Source organism: Erithacus rubecula (assembly GCF_903797595.1).
Source record: "Erithacus rubecula genome assembly, chromosome: 2".
NCBI lineage: Eukaryota > Metazoa > Chordata > Aves > Passeriformes > Muscicapidae > Erithacus > Erithacus rubecula.
The window spans coordinates 100,195,530-100,212,473 of record NC_136685.1 but is presented as its reverse complement, the minus strand read 5'-3'; the positions used below and the strand labels follow the sequence as shown (position 1 = coordinate 100,212,473).

Sequence of the window (16,944 nt, the reverse complement as noted above, 5' to 3'; positions counted from 1 at the left end):
AGATTTGAGCAGTTTTATTTCAAGTAAAATTCAATGTAATTAATGTTACCAAATACTGTGGGTCGAAATAAAACTGTTTGCTGTGTCAGTTGGCTGGCTAGAAATTAAATTAAATTGATCTATTATAGTGCATAGGAGGGGGGAAGGGGGGAAAAGCTTTTCAGTTGTCTTTCTAATGTGTACTTTACCAAATAAATTTTTGATAGAACTGTTGCTCTGTGCCTTCTGGGAAGTTAAAGGGTGAGAAAGCAAACAAAGCCCATGTGCCATCCCGCTGCCTCGCAGGGCCCAGGAAGAATTGTCTTTCCAGGGGAGGACATTAGGAGAAAAGTAAATCAAGGCAATCTGATAGGGAATCGGAACTCTGTCACTCAGAGGCGAGATATTGTGCTGTGTCCATATACTTTGTTTACTGTAGGGTTTTATGAGTTGTAACCTGCCCATGCAAGCTGTTAATGAGGCTAAATCTTTCTGCTTGAGGATTGAATTACAGCACACCTCTGGGCTAATGGTTATAAACAGAAAGTCCCATTAGGGCTGCATTCTGATTCAGTCATTTGCATTTTTCCTATTGTGCCGAGAACAATGCTGAGTAAATAGCTACAAACAAACAATTTACATGGAAATGGATAAAATGTACCTAATTAGTATTTTGCGCTTGTTTTATTAATGATTGCTTAAACTCAATAGTACTTAGCAACAGCTCTCACCAGCCTCTGCAGGTGTGGGATGCTCAAGTTTCTGGGTTGGTGGGAAGGCTGCCAGAATGGCTCTCCAAAATTAGGCAGTTTGTTGTATTCCACTTAGTTCAGGTCAACAGCCTGTACCTGGGATTTATCCAGGTCATTATGTCAATAATACATAAACTTATTGGCAGGTTAGATTTAAGCCAAGCACTCTGACTTTGTTGCACTTTATGGACATTTCTGATATTGATGGGGGGGAACAGTCCTAAGCAAAAATCCCATTAAGGTGAAAACTGAAACGGTTTCCCTTATGGAGACTGTGGAGTCTTATAGAAGTGTTTAAACACATCTTTTTATGAAGGTTTTTTAGTCATGGTCGGTTAGTCTTTTACAAAATTTCATGCTGCAGAACTTTGTTTATTTATGTAACTGAAATACTACCATGCTTCTAAGTTATGAGCTTAAATGGGACAGCACTATCTGGCATGGCTCCAGTATGATTCCTTTAATTACTGACCAAAGCCCCATTAGTAGGATGTTTTAAAGGGATGCAAATTCTTTTCTGCTGTGAGAGCATCTATTGTTCTTTCAGTAATTTCCATTAGTTTTTGGGGTTTTTTAAAGGAAAATATCAATTCAAGTCAAAGAACATGCCTCAGATTTGATGCCTTTTTGTACTTTGAAGTCAGCTTGGTGCTTGGAGTAAGCAAGAGCAATATCTGGCTTCTCAGTTCAGTTTTGTGACAGAATACTACTCAAATGAGTAATTCAGTTTAGTAAAACCATTTTATAGCCATGGTAAAACTTCACTCAAATCACTTATTGAGTGTGATTACTTTGAGACTAAAGTGTCTGCAAATTTTCATCAAGTTGTTTTTATAGAACATAATTTATAAAAGCTTTACATTGCAAATCATCAGGTTTCTAATGCAGTAATAATTTGGGAAATGCTTAAAAAAATAAACTGACGCATGGATGTCTTTAAAAATTGTGGTGTGACACCCAACTGATATCGAGCGTCCTATTTATAATGTGGGCCAAGCACCATGCTGTAAACCAGTTCCTATCATGATGATCAGATTGAGAATGAAATTGCATTTCTGTCAATTACTGAGTTGGCAACTGTTCAATATATCTTAGCAGCAAGATGAAGAGCGGCGTCGGCAGCTGAGAGAGAGAGCTCGTCAGCTAATAGCAGAAGCTCGATCTGGAGTGAAGATGTCAGAACTTCCCAGCTACACTGAAATGGCTGCAGAAAAGTTGAAAGAAAGGTCAAAGGCATCTGGAGGTGAGCTGAGGAACCTTGTATCTTATTCCTATGGCAACCTAGAAACCAGAGACCTTTTTGGGTATCACTTTTATTCACACTTCAAAACGTTGTTGTTCATTTGGTGAACGTATCAAAAGACCCGGCTGTAGATGTGTTTCCTAAATCTGCATCGTGTCACTGAATTCCCAGCAGTTAAAAGAAAAGCATACATGTGATTGGAAGAAAAATGTGTTCTGTGAAAGAGTAGCTCGTGTTGGCCCTTTACAGATTTCTCATTATCCACGGTTTTTTAGAATGTCATGATTGTTGGTTCTCTTCAATATATGTTTTTATATAGGAACATGGACATAATTTTGGGGAGAACAACATTTGAAATATTTAAGAAATGTTTTTTTGTATTCAATGTGTTCAAAAGAAGAGAATTAACAGAGGTGGCCTGTGAGACGTGGGGGCAACAACCTTTTGACTTTAAATGGCAGTCTTTTGACAGACCACTTGCTTTTACACGTTTTGAGTTGTAATATTGCTATAATGTTATTACACTGACTTTGAAATACCATTAAAATTCATATACCTGCCAGTGCTATGAGCTGGAGTAATGTAGTGTCACTCAAACTCAAATGGGTGCTGAGCACACGTTTCAGTGCAGGCTTCTTGCTCTTCTAATGTCTTCTATATATTCTGAGAGAAATAGTGTTTCTCAAACTAACTCATAATCATAAGCCAAAGTGTAAGGAAAATCCAGCTTGATACTGACAATGCATGTAGATTCAACAAAAATATTTATTTCTTCTCTACTACATGTATTTTGTATGCATAAAGATTTAAATACAGTCCTACTACACCCTAACCCCTACACTTCTGTTCCATTCAACACCAAAGAGAAGGCAGTGACTGGTACATCTCCCTTTGAATCTGATGTTCTTTTCCCAGTAAACCCAGCTTGCCAACATAACTCTCTTTTGTGACAAACAGAGAAATTATATTGTTGATGGCAGTACAACAGGCTGAGCCAAACAACACAGGAATTAGATATTACATAGTCCATGGTGTTCCTCATCCCTCTTCACAGTTCGTGACTCCCCATCCTTCATTATTTCATTACTTCCTCCTCACTGTTTCATTGTGCCTGTACATAGCTGTTCCTGCCATACCTCCTCTCAAAGTAAGGTCTTTGTCTGGTTCTATCCTGGGTGCTCAGCTGGATAGCAGTGACCCTATTTTGTTGCAGTGACTCAGTCTTAGGGTTGCTAAATATCCCAGTGTGCTGCTTTCTGGAATGTGATTGTCCTGTTCATATTTTCCTCTGTATTTTGCCATTGCTCTTCCTGCCCTTCATGCAATTTGTAAACAGTCTGAGAGGTAGCTGTGTATATATATTAAAATAAATCTGTATTTGTAGAGGGAGATTGCATATGCACCCAGAGAGTTTAGTGTTACTAAAAGAGCAGACAGTATCAGAACTGATGACAACTAATTTATAAAGTTATCACCACTCTACCTATTGGGTTTTACCCAGTGCAGCAATTTCCCAGCTTTCTAGTTTTGCACTGATTTATACTTCCTACTTTTATTTTTCTTCATTTATACAGTGCTTTGGCCAATCTATTTGAACACCTCTTGGACCTAAAGTTTTCATTCTGTTTTTTGTTTTATCCCTCTTTGCACTTTTCATATCAGTGTGCATTTTATAGCATTTTCTTCTGTTTCCTCCTTATCAAAAAGGTTTCCTTGTGGCACATCTTCCACATAATTCTACTACACCACTGGTATTTTCAGGTGCTACACCAAATCTCCCCTAAAGAAATTAATTCTTCTAAAATGTAGTGAAATGATACCAACACTTTACAGAACAAATGAATTCGAGTTACTTCTTAGACTTTTCTTGTTTTTCAATTTCCACCAAAAATTAGGTTTTAATAGACAATCTCCTTATTACTACTGGACTTTGAATGTTTCCCCTAACTGCATTCACATTTTTATTGTGTAGAGTCCTGTATTCCCTATGCAATACCCAAGGCAAGCTTATTATCTTGTGTCTTGCAAGCTCTCTTGTCCATTATACATCATTAATCTCTTCTTCTGCATTGATTGCAATTACTTTTTGATTTACAAAAAGGGAACGCACCAAATAATTTTACTCTTAAATTATTTCAGAAAAAAGTGACCTTTTAAGCTCTGGGATTCTGGAGTCTTTAAAGAATAACTTCTTCTTTATGACTATAGGTAAAACTGTGATCTCTTTCATTATTTCTATATGCTTATTAAGAATTTCATGCTTTGGCACTGGTGCAATATTCTTTGTTAAAAGGCTTTATTTAACCAAGGTCTGAGAAATTCAAATGACTATGGCAAGTTGAAACTTTCCTGGATAAGCAGCATCCCTAGCTATGAAATCCAGTCTTTTTCATAGGTTATTTGGCATGTGAGACAGAAAATACTTCTTTCTGCCAACTGCCAGAGGGTTTGGGATGGCAGCTTCAAATTTATTAGATGTCCTACTAGCTTCAGGCTGATAAGCGGATGGATCCAGGGACAGTTTCGAGATAGAGATCCAAATATCCCCCCTTTTTCTAGCAGCCATGGGACAAAGGAATTGACATATTATCTAGGAATTGTCCCTGAGCAGTGGAACACGTGTCTGCTCTTCTGGGATTTGGGTGGTGTGTTTTCTTTACTCTCTGCCACATCTCCATCCTTTATTTGAGCTGGCGTCGGTGTGAGGAAGTGGCTCGGACCCGGGGGTGGTGAGGACAGGGCATGTTCAAGATTGCACTTCTGAGGCAGTGATCTTCAGGGAATGTACATGGGGGCACAGCCTTACTCATCATGCTTAGTCTCCAACTCATGGAGCAAGTGTTGTGTCCTTAATGTTTTTAGCAGGCAGTATTTCTATCTGTCGGCAGTTGCTGCTGTAATTTCTTGTCCTGACATCAGATTTTGTGTACACAGAACCAGTATTTCAGCTCTGTATTTCTTCAATTCCTGCCTTTGCTGCCTTTATTGCTGTGCACAGGCTCCTGTAGCCCTAAAGTGAACTCTGTACCTGAAAGTAAATAAACTAAATATCTCAACATCCACAAGCCTGAAGGACTTCCCAAAGATAATGCTGAAGGCTGGAGGTATTTTCCCTGAAGAGCAAGTTCTGTTTGTGCAGCTTCTCCCAGTAACGTGACCCAGCCTCCATCAATGCTTTTGCTTCACTATGAAAATTACTCCTTTTTCATTTTATCTAGAAATTGATGCAGTCAGCTGCAAATCCTTCACATGTGGACAAACTTAAATCAAGTCAAGAGAATATCAGTTTAACCACAAATCAGGCCTGACCTTAATCTGAGTAGTAAGATGTAAGAGCTATAAAATGCCTGTGTGTCCCTTTCCACCAATATTTTGGCATTTCCATGTGGTTCCAAAATATACTTATGTCTCTTTCTCTAGTCCAGACCACAGTCCATGCTGTGCAGGAGATGGTCAGTGCTGTTAAGTTGTTGACTCAATCCTTTATCTTTTATTTTGTTCATTCCTTCATGACATAGTAAAGCTTTACTGTCTTTCTAGGATTCAGATGTACATACTTTCCAAGGAAGCAGCCCTTCAGTCCTTCAGTCATTTTCTAAATATCTGCCCTGGTTTTCGACCAAGTGCTTTAAGTTTTTCACACTAGCAATTTGTTCTTTTCATAAAAGATATCTGTTATCTCTTCGTCATGTTGTTCCTTTTATCATTTATAATTGCAAAATCTTGTTGTAACATGCTCCCTAAACACATTTCCCTTTTAATACACTGGAAGAACATTGAACTGGAAAAAAACCCTAGAGTAATTTAAATCAAGGAATCTAGATTTTTTTAAGATACTTGAAAATTCTGAAATTACTTCAAATTACTGCTTTTAATTGATTCTTTTTTAAATAAAGTGGAAATGTCCTGATAATCACATTCAGTCAAAGTCTGCCAACTTTAAATTAAATACTAGGTCAGGTCATTATCTGATATTAGAAACTGGTGTCTTCCACATTGCCATCTCTTTTCCTTCCTAAAATGGTGGTGTCAAAGGCTGATCTCCTCTTGCTGTATTAAATTAAAGAAAATCAAATAATCTAATACAAGCACTCCCATAGTTTGCAGGAGTTCTTAAACCCTATCATCTTGTTTAGATTGTTTTGACACATCTAGCATCCGGTGGGATGACTTGTAGCTGTGAGCTGACCTTGTGAGCTGACCCCTTTGGGTGATTCCAAAAGTCATTTTCTGATTCTAGGCTCCAGGTGGATTTGGTTCCCTCTGCCTTGAGTGTCTCTCCTTCTCTTCTAGCTCCTCCAAATGTCCACAGTAGCCCAGTCATGCTTTCAGTGTGCCCCTGTGAACTCCAGGATGTATTTGAGAGTACCATGACTGAGTGCCACTGAATTTCTCTAACATCGTCGTGAAGGATTTATAATGGTGTGCAAAGTCCACTCATCAGAAACAGAAGAGCAGCTTTGAAGGAAATTCCAATCCATCAGAATTGCTGCTGTAGTTGCTTTATCATTCTGTTTTCTCTTTAGTCTGCATTTTATCCCTTTACTTTTTGTCCTTTTTTCCACTTCATGAAGATCATACTGTGTCGTTCTGCTTTGTTCACTTACCTCTGCATTTCCTGAACCAACAGGAGTCCAGATCACAGGATCACCTGTTTGAGTTTAGGTGGAAACAGAAGGGGTGTCTCAGAGAGCTGGGAGTGTTTCTGCCCACCCACTTCCACACCTGAAGCACAGTCTGTCAGGTCCCAAGTCTGGTAGCAGATCTTGGATTGGCTGCACAGAGATGTTCTTCTCCATCACTTAGCTCAATCTGGGGCAGCTTGGGAGAAAGCTGAGTCTCCTAGAGGCCAAGGAGAACACCTGGATGGGAGCCCTGGGAAGTCATGGGGCTCAGCTGCAGCACAGGGGTCCTGCCTCACTGGCTGCTGCTCCATCACACACAACCAATGATGGATAAGACACTGAAGTGGGAACTTCTCTGTTGTCTGTTGCAGCAAGAGAATTACAGCACAGGTATCAGCACAGGTCTGTGGAAGATGTTGGCTGGTTGCAGGGGAATTGAGGGAGCAGCTGGTTAGAAAAAAGTAGTAGACATAAAGAAGTTATCAGGGTCCTAAAATGGGAATTATAGGGGATGATGTGAAGATAAAGGAATAAAGTAAAGATACAAATGCATGACCTTTGTGACAGCAGCATTGTCCTAAAGTGCAAGCTTCAGGGCTGGGAATGAAGTTGAGTTTATTTCCAAGACCTTAGTGATCAACCCTAATCCTGGTCCAAATCTCTGGGATTCAGGATTATGGCATCATGGTACTATATTTAAAATCCTTTTTGTTTATATGATGTTTGAATATACCCATGTCCTGTATTTATAATGTGTATTTTTTTCTTGTCGTAGATATTTTAAGGTTCCTCTATGTCTTGTTTCTTCAGACACTCTTTAGCCTACTCCTTTTTATCATTTTTACACACATACATGAGTACATACGAAAAGAATGTTAGTGTAAGTCTGAACAAGTTTAGATAGCATTTGATACGAGATTTGTAAGTGAGTAAATACAAAACATCTACTTACTTTGAAAGTACTAATCTAGCTTTTATGGACTTGAATTTCATTATATATTTGTATTGAAAATGTGAGTCAGGATTTTTTCTGGGATCTGCTTCACAATTCTGAACTTGCTATTTGATCTTCTTCAGGTTACTTACTCTTTCTGTGCCATAATTTACCTACATCATCATCATAATTGTAATTATAATAATCACGTACTTCATAAAACATTATGGGGCTCATTTATGAGTGATATTCATAAGCTGCTCTGAGAAACTTGGTAGAAAGATCCCATAAAAATATAATTACAATTATTATTTTATTTAAAATCTGTGTAGCTTACAAACAATGCTGATGAAAAGTAATGCAGTAAAGCACTTTTGACTTATTCATCAATGACTTGGATGAAGGGGCAGATGCCTGCTCAGCAGGTTCACTGGTGACATGAAGCTGGGAGCAGTGGCTGATACCCCAGAGTGCTGTGAGCCCTTCAGAGGGACCTTGACAGGCTGAGAGATGGGCAGGGAAGAACCTCCTGGGATTCAACAAGGGCAAATGCAGGGTCCTGCACCTGGGGAGGAACAGCCCCAGGCACCAGCACAGGCTGGGGGGACCTGCTGGGCAGCAGCTCTGCAGAGAAGGACCTGAGGTGCTGGTGGGCAGCAAGCTGTCCATGGGCCAGCAGTGCCCTGGGGGACAAGAAGGGCAGTGGGATCCTGGGCTGCCTCAGGAACTGCTCTGTCAGCAGGTCAGGGGGGGATCCTGCCCCTCTGCTCAGCCCTGGGGAGGTCAGTCTGGAGTGCTGTGCCCAGTTCTGGGATCCGCAGGGCAAGAGAGACAAGGAGCTCCTGGAGTGGGTCCAGCAGAGGGTGACAAGGGTGATGAAGGGACTGGAGCACCTCAGTTCTAGGAGAGGCTGAGGGAGCTGGGCTGCTCATCCTGGAGCACAGACACAGAGAATCCTCATCAGTGTCAGTCAGTGTCTGCAGGGAGGGTCAGAGCAGGGCCAGGTTCTGCTCGGCAGCGCCGGGAATGGCACAAGAGGACACGGGCAGGGGCTGAGCTCAGGAGGTTCCACCTGAACATCAGGAAGAACTTTTTCCCTGTGCAGTGCCCGAGCACTGGGACAGATTGCCCAGAGAGCTTGTGGAGTCTCCCTGCTGGGGACATTCAAGATCCATTTGGACACCACCCTGTGCCATGTGCTCTGCCATGACCCTGCCTGAGCAGGGAGGCTGGACCAGGGGATCCACAGGGGTCTCTTCTAACCTGACTCCTCCTGTGGTTTTGGGAAAACAGCAATTTATGAGTGTGCTCTCACTGCACCTGACATAGTTGCTTACTGAGCATGATGTTCCAGGTAATGGTGTTCCTCCTTGTACCAGAAGGAGACTTTAGAACCTAGGCAAGGTACACTGGTCACTGCTCTGGGATATACTGTACAAGGTTAGGCTCCAGTACCTGGAGCCTTTCTCAAGGGACAGGAGCTCAAGGTGTTTCTGCTGCCCAGACTCATCTGAACCTGCCATGTGGCAGCTTTGGCACCCATTCTGTAGTATGGAGAACTGTGAGCCTGGGGGAAACAATTTTTTGACTCAAGTTACCCAGAGGTTCAGTGCAGAGAACAGCCACTGCTGAGGCCAGACTCTGCCTTTATTGGAGCAAGAGTTTCCAGCATGGATCCCCATATGTTTAATGAATTGCCTCAGATTAAAGATAAATCCAGAAATGAACAGATGGGAGTCTTCTTCCAGACTTATTTAATTATTTTTATCATAACTCAGCTTGTTCTCTAAAGCATTTTTGAGTGATGTGTTGCATGTACATATGAAAATACTAACCTTAATGCTGTATGTTCCTACAGATGAGGATGAGGATGATGATAATATTGAGATAGATACTAATGAGGAGGCTCCTGAATGCTCTGTTACTGGAGGTGGAGATGACCTTACTAACCTAGAAAATGACCTTGATTCAACGGGTAATTTAAATAATGGCTATTTTGTGTATTTTGCATGACTAACACTCCATCATCATATAAATACTGATGTGCTTCTTGTCTCTCTGTCAGCTTTATTCCTGTGTGCCTTTTCAGGTCTCCTAAATCCTAATGTTTAATATCCTTGAATTCACGTTCAATTGAAATTTAATATCAACGAAATCATTATTTCCAACAACATCAGATTTAAATGTCTCTTGCTCTTTTGATGGAAAAAGGAACCCTAGACCACATTGGTAAAGCAGAGCCACTGAAAGAACCCTGCCTGGGTTGTGCCAGGTAGGCAGAGGGATGAGCAATGGTGTGGGTGACTACAGCTGCCACTCTGCACTGACACCCTGGCCCATCTGCTCAGGGAAAAGAAGGAAATGTGTGTTTCTCTGTTCATATAGACTTGGTGTCTCTCTGGTTCCTTCCTGAGGACTAGTTCTTGTGTTTACACCTTGTTGCCCTGGTGGGGCATGGAGGTATAAATATGAGCAGAAGCAGTCCTATTTACTTAACAGTGTTTAAAAAACAGGGGGTTTATAAACACATGAAGACACAGGAGTGTTATTTCTCTCTTTCAAGAATCTTCAAGCCCAACTGGAGTTTAGGTGACAAATGTGCTGGAAAATACGTTAGAGTCTTACAGTTTAGTTTAGCTTAAGCCTGGAGTAACTCAGCCAGCACAGAACTTGACTGTCTTGAAACAGACAGTGCAAGAGAGAAATCTTCAGCATCCTCTGGCTTGATTCTGCCCCTGCCAACTAGACCCAAGTATGTAGTCCACAATATGTTAAATCAAAACCTTATTTAGTGTTTTTTAATTTGTAAATATAATCAACAGTGATGTGTACATAGCACTTTCTAGTCTTGCTCGCATGCAAAAGATTTGAATCATATCCTTTATTTTTTTTCTATTTGAGGATTTCCAGACATGTAAGAAAATATATTTCGTGTTTCTATAACTTGAATTTATCTTACTTAAATCAGAATCCTGTCAAATAATTTTCCAATAACAATTGGTTAATTTTAGGAGGAATAGAAACTGAATAAGTGAATATTCCTGTCCCATTGCCACAGTGACTTACCAACATTTATTTCTGTGGGCCTTTTTTTCTGAGAGGTACCTTTTCAGGGATACAAACCCACTGCCCAATGCTCCATGTCCACCATGGGGAGACATTCTGAAAAAACCTGGGGTGTCTTTTTGCAGTTCAGTCTGTACAGTAGCCAGAGGCAGTGACAAGAAAGAAAGAAAGAAGATGGGCAGTAATACAGAAAGCAGTCTAGTGCTGTGATAGAAAGCAGACTACATGGATTTTGGTTTAAATCTGCCAATCATACCAAGTTCTAATAAAGGCTAAGTCTCCTGGGAACACCTATTAGTACAACTATTAAGGGACATTTTACATTTGGGATCATTATAGACCATCTTAATTAGTTCCCTGCTGAATCTTAGCCCCTCCCATATCTCTCAAAAAGAGAAAACTCTATTTTTACTCTTCCTTGGTTTTAAATATCACTTCTGTCTGTATTTGTCAGTACTTCTACGTGTTGTGAACCTCTTATATCATAGTTATTACATGGTGTTTATGTATAAGCCCACGAGAACGTGCATGTACTTACATGTGAGCCTCAATTAAGGACACCCTGACTGGGTGTGCCAGAGGAAAGGGAAACCATCCTTCTTCATAATCCAGCCCAGCCCACTGCTGCTGGAGACAGGCAGCATTTGACTGCCCACATGCCAAAAATGTTTTGGCTAATATGCATTGGAGCGCTCCAAACCTTGGAAGGAGCTGTGTGGCTAAACAGTCATGATTCCACTTCCCACACCAGCTAGAAGTCACCAGCCTGAAGTGAAAAACTCAGGTTGTGCACGTGGGAAAACACAGGACCTGCTCTTTTCCTCTGCCTGTGACCCAAGGCCAGGTGTAAGTGCATCCCATGTGCAGGTGATGCTCCCCTGGCTCCAGTGCAGGGGTGATTCCTCACCTGGGGCTGCACATGTGTGACTGGGGGCTTCTGTGCCAGTGTTCCTCTGCTTCCCTGCCCAGGGACAGCTCCAAAGTCCTGTGCTGCAGCTTGTTATTAACACCTTCGTCCTCCTTACGTGTGCGTGTGTGTAGGTGTGTTACAAATTCATACAGTCAGTGTTCATATACAGAATGAGCATTAGTGGGAGGTTAGATTCTCAACTGCTATTTATTTGGGCTCTGATACAAGTTGCTGAAATTGATTTAAAAATTTGGGGGCTTCAGCAGACCTCGAGTCTGTCCTTTTGATGCAGTTCTGAAGCATTTTACGACTCCCAGTTTCTATTAATTCTATGAATCATAGTAAGTTATTACTAGAAAGTAGTCTTTTTTGATACTGAAATTTTATGAGGAGCTGTGCCAAGAAGCCTTAGGATGAATTAATAGTTCATAAACTTGAGGGGTTATCAGTATGTAAATTATATGATAAATCATCATCTTCAAATAAGTGAGTTTTTAAATGTATTTTTGTATCAGAGTACAGGTTTGAACCCATTGGGAGTAACTTTAAAAATTATCTACTTTCTGTGTTTTTCATCTGCTGTCTGCAAGCATGTTTATTTATTCAGCTGAATGTCATGTATGTTTTCTAAGAAAAAATTTATGTATGTTACACAAACCTGCACCTATCACAATCACAAAAATAATTCCTTCTAATTTTTTTAAGTTCAAAATGATAGCAAAGTAAATTAAATCTACCTTTTAAATTGCTACATTGTTGTAGCAAGTCTGCATTGAAATGCATCTCACTCTGTTGTATGTGGTATTTGCATATTTAGCAGAACAAAACAGTAAGTTGGTGGATTTGAAGCTGAAGAAGCTCCTAGAAGCTCAGCCACAGGTGGCAAATTCACTCTCCAGTGCTGCTCAGAAAACTGTAACAGATAGCTCAGAGCAAGACATTAAGGTAAGTTTTACTTAATGCTTTTGTTTTCATACCTGTGTGTTATGAATGGCAATTTCTGTTTTGTGATGAGGGAAATAATTTCTTACCTAAACTTTCAGAGACAGAAACACAGAAAATCTTTGTGGCAATGCAGTTACATGGTTTGCAATGCACTGGGTTTTTTCCTATAGATTGATCAACACATTTTCTTTTCTTTTAATTTTTTTTTTTTTTTAAACTCTTGATACTTGTCATTGGCAGAACACTAACAGATATAAGAAGCTCCCTCAATTCTGCCTGCTCAGCTTGTTACTGATAGCAGAAATGCAGCACGGGCTCCATCCTGCTGCTGGTGGCCAGAGTACCTGACCTGAATGGGTGTGGGGTTGGACTCTGAGAGAGTCTTTTGCTAGTCCTGTGTTTTTCCTACATTAAAATTAAGCTGTGGTACACTTTAAAGGCTTACATACTCTGGGTGCTTGATGAGTGCTTCTGAGAAAAACAGACATGAGTATGTGGTGTATATGGGCACTTTGCCTATTCTTAATGTTCACCACTTCAGCATAAAGTGCCCACCAATCAATTTTCCATTTAATTTTCTTAATTAGACCCCTTGTGTTCTCGCTATTCTATTTTTTAAAATTAGTCCCTGTATGTCATTAATATCCCTATGGCTCTGGGGCACTTCCAGTTGGGTATAACTTTTCACCCACCTGCAGTCTGTGGGGAGAGCACTGCTGACTGAAAGGATTTCCTTCCCCAGATACAGAGATGCTTTGAAGTCCCAAAACAATGACTTTCATTGCTTTTCCCTTACACTGTCGGTTCCTATAAATTGGTGATGAAAGTGTGTGGCAGCAGCAGAGGACTTTCGGTCTCTATCTTTGAACAAAAGGAAGCCTGGATCAAGTCTGAATTTTGCGTTCAATTTAGCTTTCTGCAGTGGATTTAATGCAAAATGAAGCTGGCCCAAGAATAATACAATGGATTGAAAAGGCTAACTGAATTAGTGGGCTTAGAGGAATACATTTGTAAAGTGGCAGAAGTCCCCAGTCATAAAAAGGTTTCTTAAAATGGGATTTACTAGCTAATCACACTGATATTTTAGCATGTTGCCAGGCCTAAAAAATTAGCCATGTTTGTTTATTTTGGTAAAGACTCTGGTTTAGGCTGTCAGATGGTTATTATACTAATGGCAAGAAACCACCTTTTATTTAACCAAGATCTTATAACCACCTGATTAGTGCAGCTGAAAAGTCATCCGGAGGTATAAGCAATACTTGTTTAAGCCTTAATTCTGTGAAATAACACACAGGCTGTCTTTTAGGGTGATTTGGTATCACCTAACCTGACAAAAATGGTATTTCTCTTTATGAAAAGCATTTGTGAAGGAGTTGATTCTTTTTGAGGTACTCCCACAAAAAGGTGCAACTTAACAGTTTATCTCTGCGTGCGTCTTTTCTAGGGAAGAGTTGAAAGGCGGCGTTATAAGGAATATATGGTGTCCATCTGTTCTCATGGAGCTCTTGGCATTGAGGTGGATTTGTTTTTTAATAAAATGCAGTTTACAGGTTTCTAAATGAGGCATTCTGTGTTTGTGGAAAAGGATAAACTGTTACCTTCCCTTGGGGATTGTGTATCCCCGGCCTCCTTGAGGCGAGAGAATAGGCCGTTGGAGAACTCCCTCATTACCGATTGTCTCAATGCAGAGGAAGGGCAAAGTCTTGGTAGCTTTTGATAACCAGTTTCAGCATTCAGCAGGCTTAGCTATTAGTCATGCATCTTAGCCTTTCCCTATTTACTTTCAAAACACTTAATAAAAATAATAAAAGATTAGGTATAAAATGAAATATTTGTTTGGTACACAGCACCTCGGTATCTGCAGCTTCCACACACCACAGTGGTTCAGTCTTCTGGGATATTTCGTGTTGATAGAATCATTTGAATTTGTTACCAGTATTAACATAGGAAGCCCTGGAAAAGATAATTGTAGTTTCCTTAGCTGTAAAGGGCTTACTTACAAATCTGGCTTTGGAAAGTTATAGCTGATGAAATGCAGTTCAGTGGGGTAGCATTATAATCCTACCTTTTAGACTTCATCCAGCATTAGTGGTTTATCTCAATGGGCATAAAATTAGAAACTAGTTCTTCTTGTCATACAAGTCTATGGGACTACAGAAAACGACAGATTTCTGTACCGGGCAGGGAGAGAGGCTAAAGGCAACACGCTTTAAAATGATACAGATCGTGTTCAGGGGCAGAGACGCCGTGACTTGGCAGCAGCACACGCGGGGCTTGGCACAGCAAAGGTGCAAAGCAGCGACTTTTTGTTTAAAATCGGCATCGCTGGCAAATGCCAGTCACAATGAGGAGGTCTGCTTGGTAAAGAAGTAGAGAGTTCTGCAGGAGGGTGCCCACAGAGCAAAAAGTCAGTCATTGCCACCACATAGTAAAGAAAAAAAAAAAAGGAAAAGTTAATCACTCTTCTGCTTTTTTCCCCGCAGCTGATACTTCCATCCAATATAGACCACGGCCCGACCGAGTTGTGAAATCCACTTTGTGAAAGCTGTGTCCTGTCCCCTCACAAAAACGTACCTTTCAAATTAATGTCTTCCCGCTTGTAAACAAAAGAAACTGTTGTGTGTCTGTTTTTTTCCCAGCAGAATGGAACAGAGGAACATCATGCTGAGCGATCACAAAAAGCAGCAGAACGGTTTAGAAATCCCGTTGTGTTCAGCAAGGACTCGACCGTCAGGAAAACTCAGCTCCAGTCTTTCAGTCAATACGTGGAGAGCAGACCAGGTAGGAGAAAATATAAAACCTGTTTTCCCATCTTATGATTTAATAATATTTAACAATAAATATATGAAAACCCGATAATGTAAGCCACATTTCAATACATAAATATCAAGCTTTATAATAATTTTACATGTCTTTTCCCTTTTTTCAAGAGATGAAAAGGCAGAGATCAATACAGGAAGATACAAAGAGAGGAAATGAGGAGAAGGCTGCGATAGCTGAGACTCAGAGGAAGCCATCAGAAGATGAAGTGCTTAATGTATATTAATTTTTTGTCTGGTTTCATGATTGCTGATAATTCCAAACTGTATGTGGAAATAGTGCCTTTATTTGTTAAAATGAGATGTTAGGGTTTTTTAGATGTCAATCTCCAGTGCATTCAAAGCAGAGTGAGAGGGGTGCACTGTTGAATTAGTCTGCAGTGTGGTGATAATTGTCAGATAAAAAAAATGAATTTTTCAGAGTTCCACAGCCCCAGCTTCCTTGAGACATTTCCATCAGGGCACTTCCCATAAAGAGATTCCAGTATTGATCTACCGGGAGGATTTTAATTATTACAATAGCAGATACCGCAGAGCTGCAGTTAGAGGGAAGAGTCACATGAGACCTGCTAGAATTTCTCAGCCAACCCATTTTGTTGGCTTGGGTTAATGGGTGTTCAACCTTTCCATTATCCAGATCAGCCGTGAATTACTAGCTGAATGATGTTTGCATTAATATAATATATATGGTAATTTCTTCACTTAATTAACGGGGAGGTTCAGCTCAGTAGGGGTATGGGCTGATCATGTGTAAAATTGATTTGTGAGGGAAATATTTGATAGACCGCAGGGAGAAAGCTGGTTTTGATGGACAGCTGCGGGACAGAAGCAGGAAGAACCAAGTTTTAACCTGAAATTTTTTTGTCTGCAAGCTCAACACAGCCTTTGAGGGTGATTGTTTGTTGCTCTCCACAGTTTATCTCAGCACATTTGTCATTTTTGCTGAGGCAATCTGTAGCTGAGTAGCAATTTTGTACTGCTGTCATATCTACACCAAAACATCGAACTTTTTACGAGCCGGAGTTATTTTTAGCCCAGTTGTACTTTCGCAGAGCTGAAAAGGTCTGGCACAGTGAGTTCACATTATATATGCAGATGATACACATGAACTCTTGGGATATTACAGCCTGACACAGCATTTCTTTTCATCTTCTAATAGCAATTGTTAACAATTATACATGCTGACATTAGGGAAGTTTTCATACTATTTTCAATTAATTATAGTTGATGAAAGGCAATATATTGCACATCACTTCAACTCCCCAGACTGATTTTTTTTCTTTCTTCAGGGTCTGCTCTCGGGGAGTTTTGGTTTTGTTGTTGCTGTTTTTCTGGCTATACAACAGGTAGAAAAGGGTTTTCCATTAGGGATGCTACTGTTGGCTATTGTGTAGGAAGAAAGGGACCAAATTAATGTCCATAAATTTGTATACCCCGGATTTCAAAGTTCTGTACTTGTTACTGGTCTTGGGAGTTCAGCCATGCTGTTAACTTCCACTTTGAACATGTCTTTATTTGAAATAATATGCTGATGTGTTTATTATGCCTCCTGCCTGAAAATGAAGCTGAATTGATTATTTCAGACACATTTACAGAAAAACAATTGAAAATATTCAGGGAAAGTATCTGAGACCCTTATGCATCAACAAGTTAGTCTCTAGTAGGGAAATA

General features: G+C 40.2%; 1 protein-coding gene across 12 annotated transcripts in view; it reads left to right on the top strand.

Annotated features, from left to right (window-relative positions):
* Positions 1-16,944, top strand: part of EHBP1 (EH domain binding protein 1) — a 205,229-nt gene that overhangs the window by 151,350 nt on the left and 36,935 nt on the right. For 3 of the 12 annotated variants that reach the window (XM_079324067.1, XM_079324066.1, XM_079324070.1), the window contains 5 exons: positions 1,827-1,974; positions 9,392-9,508; positions 12,327-12,454; positions 15,094-15,235; positions 15,385-15,491. In XM_079324067.1, the coding sequence (XP_079180193.1) occupies positions 1,827-1,974; positions 9,392-9,508; positions 12,327-12,454; positions 15,094-15,235; positions 15,385-15,491 (642 nt within the window). The remainder of the gene's footprint in view (positions 1-1,826; positions 1,975-9,391; positions 9,509-12,326; positions 12,455-15,093; positions 15,236-15,384; positions 15,492-16,944) is intronic. The other 9 variants (XM_079324068.1, XM_079324072.1, XM_079324073.1 and 6 more) reach the window with 7 other exon arrangements.